At 40.1% G+C, this 3,305-nt stretch overlaps 1 protein-coding gene across 1 annotated transcript; it reads right to left on the bottom strand.

Annotated features, from left to right (window-relative positions):
- Nucleotides 1–52: 52 nt before the first annotated feature.
- Nucleotides 53–3,295, bottom strand: LOC121964364 (mitochondrial import receptor subunit TOM40 homolog; the record flags this gene model as incomplete). Its single annotated transcript, XM_042514573.1, has 5 exons — nt 53–894; nt 1,544–1,646; nt 2,768–2,844; nt 2,934–3,056; nt 3,181–3,295. Coding segments are annotated over 5 exons (558 nt in total), but the record flags the coding sequence as incomplete, so codon positions are not given.
- Between the last annotated feature and the right edge of the window lie 10 nt (nt 3,296–3,305).

Raw genomic sequence — 3,305 nt, 5'->3', positions numbered from 1 at the left:
GACAGTTTTGTGTAGTTTAATTTTCATGTTCTGAGGCGTTTGAGAGGATATCTGGGTTCACTTGAGCCTCCTTATAAAATGTGTATGAACTCACACAAGAAAACGACCAAAGACGTGCCAGGGTTTTTTTGTAAGAAATGGTATTTATCAGTCTCCAAGAGGTATATACAGGTCATATATATACTGTTCCATATGTATTTAACATAAAAAGGCAACAAAACAGGTGATGGAGTTGTGAACGCGACATGCAGTACAGCACACTTCCTCCTGCAGCTGGTAAACTCGTCTGTAACCGATAAATCACCCGTAACAAGCAAACAACTATTTCATTCGATGCACACCAAAGACGGACTTTACAGTAAAAAAAACAAAGAATAAAATTTGAAAATGGAGCGACAGGCACTGAACTCAGTGACAAAAACAAAGAGCTCTGTAATTCTGAAATGTCTCTTAAAGAGTAACGTCTGTCTACTGGTTTGTGTCGAGAGTCCACAGTCAATAAATCCCTGACCAGTCACGTTATTCGTTTCACTTCTGATCGTTCAGCCCATTAATCTTACGTGTGTTAGTTTTACATTATTACCGGCGTTCACCACATTTGATGAAACCAATAACATGACGATGGTCGAATCGAGCGACGGACTGACGTGACGGGACACACAGTGTTGTACATGGCATAGTCTGCTCGTTCCATAGTGAGTCTGTCCTTTCTGTGAAGTCGTCTGCAGGTGAATAACCCGCCGCTGAGTCAAGTTTAACCGATGGTGACGCCAAAACCGCACTGGAACTTGTTCTTGCGGTGGTTGAGGAAGGTGCAGAGGACCAGAGAGAGCGGCAGCGGGAGCAGCTTCTTTTCTAACGTTGCACCGACTACCCAGTTACTGTCCACCGAACCTGGAGGAGACAGAAAATTCGATTATATGCAGTGTAACAGAAACATGTGTATGTATATATGCGTTCCTGTGCACTGTCCTGTGTATAATAAAAAGTGATTTTAAAAAAATATATATTTAAAATCTTTTTCTTAAAAAAAAAAAAAAATAGCATTGAGGTGACTAAAAAAAAAGGGACATTATCCACCTCCTCCCATCGCTCCCCACAGATGTGCAGAAGAGAGACAAAGAAAAAAAACTCCAACAACTCCAAAAAAGAAAGAAAAAACCCCACAAAAATTAGTATTTATGGGCCATTTTTCTGTTGTAATGTAACAACCTTTTGCTGAGAATTTTCTTCTAAAACTGGCAATTTCAAATCAGTTAAAACACATAAAAATGCTGACACATATTACTGACTCTTGACTGTAATATTTGCCTGGATGCTTAAACACAACCAGGACAAAATATCTTCAGTCGTCTGTTGTTAAATTTTAACCTCCATCAACCTAAAGATTAAACAACGACAGCCTTTAGGATTTGTCTGTTATCTGTAGCTACATATATGATATTGTGCTGGTAAAAAAAAAAAAAAGGTAAGCACTAATCACTGTGGTGATGAATGCATATCTAAGAGTAAAACCCTGTAAAAGCGAGTTTACACATCGTACCTTTAAACAGTAAGTTAGCTTTAGGCACGTCTAGCTGGTAGCCGAACGACACACTGGTGTCCTGCATGCGGGTGCTCGCCTCAAACTCCACGCCGAGCTGCAGCTGTTGAAGAGCGGCAGACAGTCAAGATCATGAGTGCAGATTTATGAAACATGCAAAAACACACCTGGATCAGAGAGCATTTATTCACGTTTCATGTGAGTGTCGAGCAGGTTTCCTTAACTGAACAAGCGGCTACGTTTTGTAAAGTTCTGGGAATTGTAAGTCACCTAACCTGCTCATCCAAGTCAAGTCACTTTTATTTATGTAGCCGACACAAATCTGCCTCAGGGGGGTTTAAAATCTGCACAGCACACTGCACCTTTTGTCCCTAAAGTTAGTGAGTTAAAAAAAACATTGCCCAAAAAAACCCTTTAACAGTAAATAAACAGAGGAAACCTCAGGAAAAGCAACACAGAGGGATCTCTAAATCTGGACAAACAGACACAACAGATGATTCAGGATTCTGCAACACGAGTTCTGATTAGGATAAAGCACACAACACACCCGTTTTAATATGTTACGTTGGCATCCTGTTAGTTTTCGCACTGATTTTAAATTTCTTTTATAAGGTTTTAAGGCCCTGCATGGCCTAACACCAGACTACATCTCAGAGATGATTTCAGCTTTTGAACGAGGAAGGTCCCGCTCGTCTTTTTTAGCTGCTCCACAGAGAAGAACTAAGACATTTGGTGATTTTATTATTATTATTATGCTCCAAAACGCTGGAACAGCCTGAGAGGAGCTGGAAAAATTGATACTCTTAAATGTAAACTAAAAGCCTATGTTTATTTATGCAGTGTGTTACGATCAAAATGTTATGGTTTAAAATTATTCTACTTTTAAAGATCCATTTTTGCTTATTTCATATGTTGTTCTTGTTTCTTCAATCAAAGTGTAAAAGCACTTCGAATTGCATTTGATTTGCTGCTAAATAAACATTTGATTGATTGATTGAGATGCTGTGTGAGCTGAATAACCAAGTTAACAAAATGACAGTAACACACTGCATAAAAAATGATCACAAAATAATAATGAGCCAGAACTATCTCCACAGGAGAGGGAAAAAAATGTTTTAACAAAAATGTTACATATCCAAACCAAATCACAAACAAAAGCTCCTAATTGTTTACAGTGAATTTTACCCAAGAGTCAAAAACAAACGTTTCAGAGGCAGCAGTTACCTGATCGTTGGCTTTGTGATAGTATGAAGCGTGAGCTCCCGCCGAGCCGAGCGTCAGTGTGGCGATGTAGTTACTGCCTGCACAGAGACGTTAGGTCAACGCTGGTTTAAGCAAATAAAAACACAAAAATTATGGACGTAAAGCCCGACAATAACTCGAGTCTCACCTGTGTATCTGCCGACTAAAGACATCACCGAGCCCTCCTCTCCCGGCCTGCGGTGGTAAACCAGCTCCCCTCCCAGAGCCAGAGCCGACGTTATGGACTGGAGGTAGTGTGTTACAACAATACCTGACAGGAGGAAACAAGATATGTTCAGGTACAGAACAAAAGTTTAAAAAATCCTCAAAAATCGAAGGATACAAAAAAATTTAATTTTGGTCTTCGGATGACAAAATAGCGACCGAAAACCCACCAGAGCCGACGAGGACGTCTGGGTTTCCAAGTGTGATCGTTGCAGTGAAATCTTCTCCCTTGAACTCAGCGTCTCCTTGCCAGTTCACAAACTTGTGCTGTTGTGTCTGAGGACAGATTTCGACA

This window comes from Plectropomus leopardus, unplaced genomic scaffold (genome assembly GCF_008729295.1).
Source record: "Plectropomus leopardus isolate mb unplaced genomic scaffold, YSFRI_Pleo_2.0 unplaced_scaffold15372, whole genome shotgun sequence".
Taxonomy (NCBI): Eukaryota; Metazoa; Chordata; class Actinopteri; order Perciformes; family Serranidae; genus Plectropomus; species Plectropomus leopardus.
The sequence above is the reverse complement of the archived record's forward strand: the minus strand, read 5'-3'. Positions and strand labels throughout refer to the sequence as shown.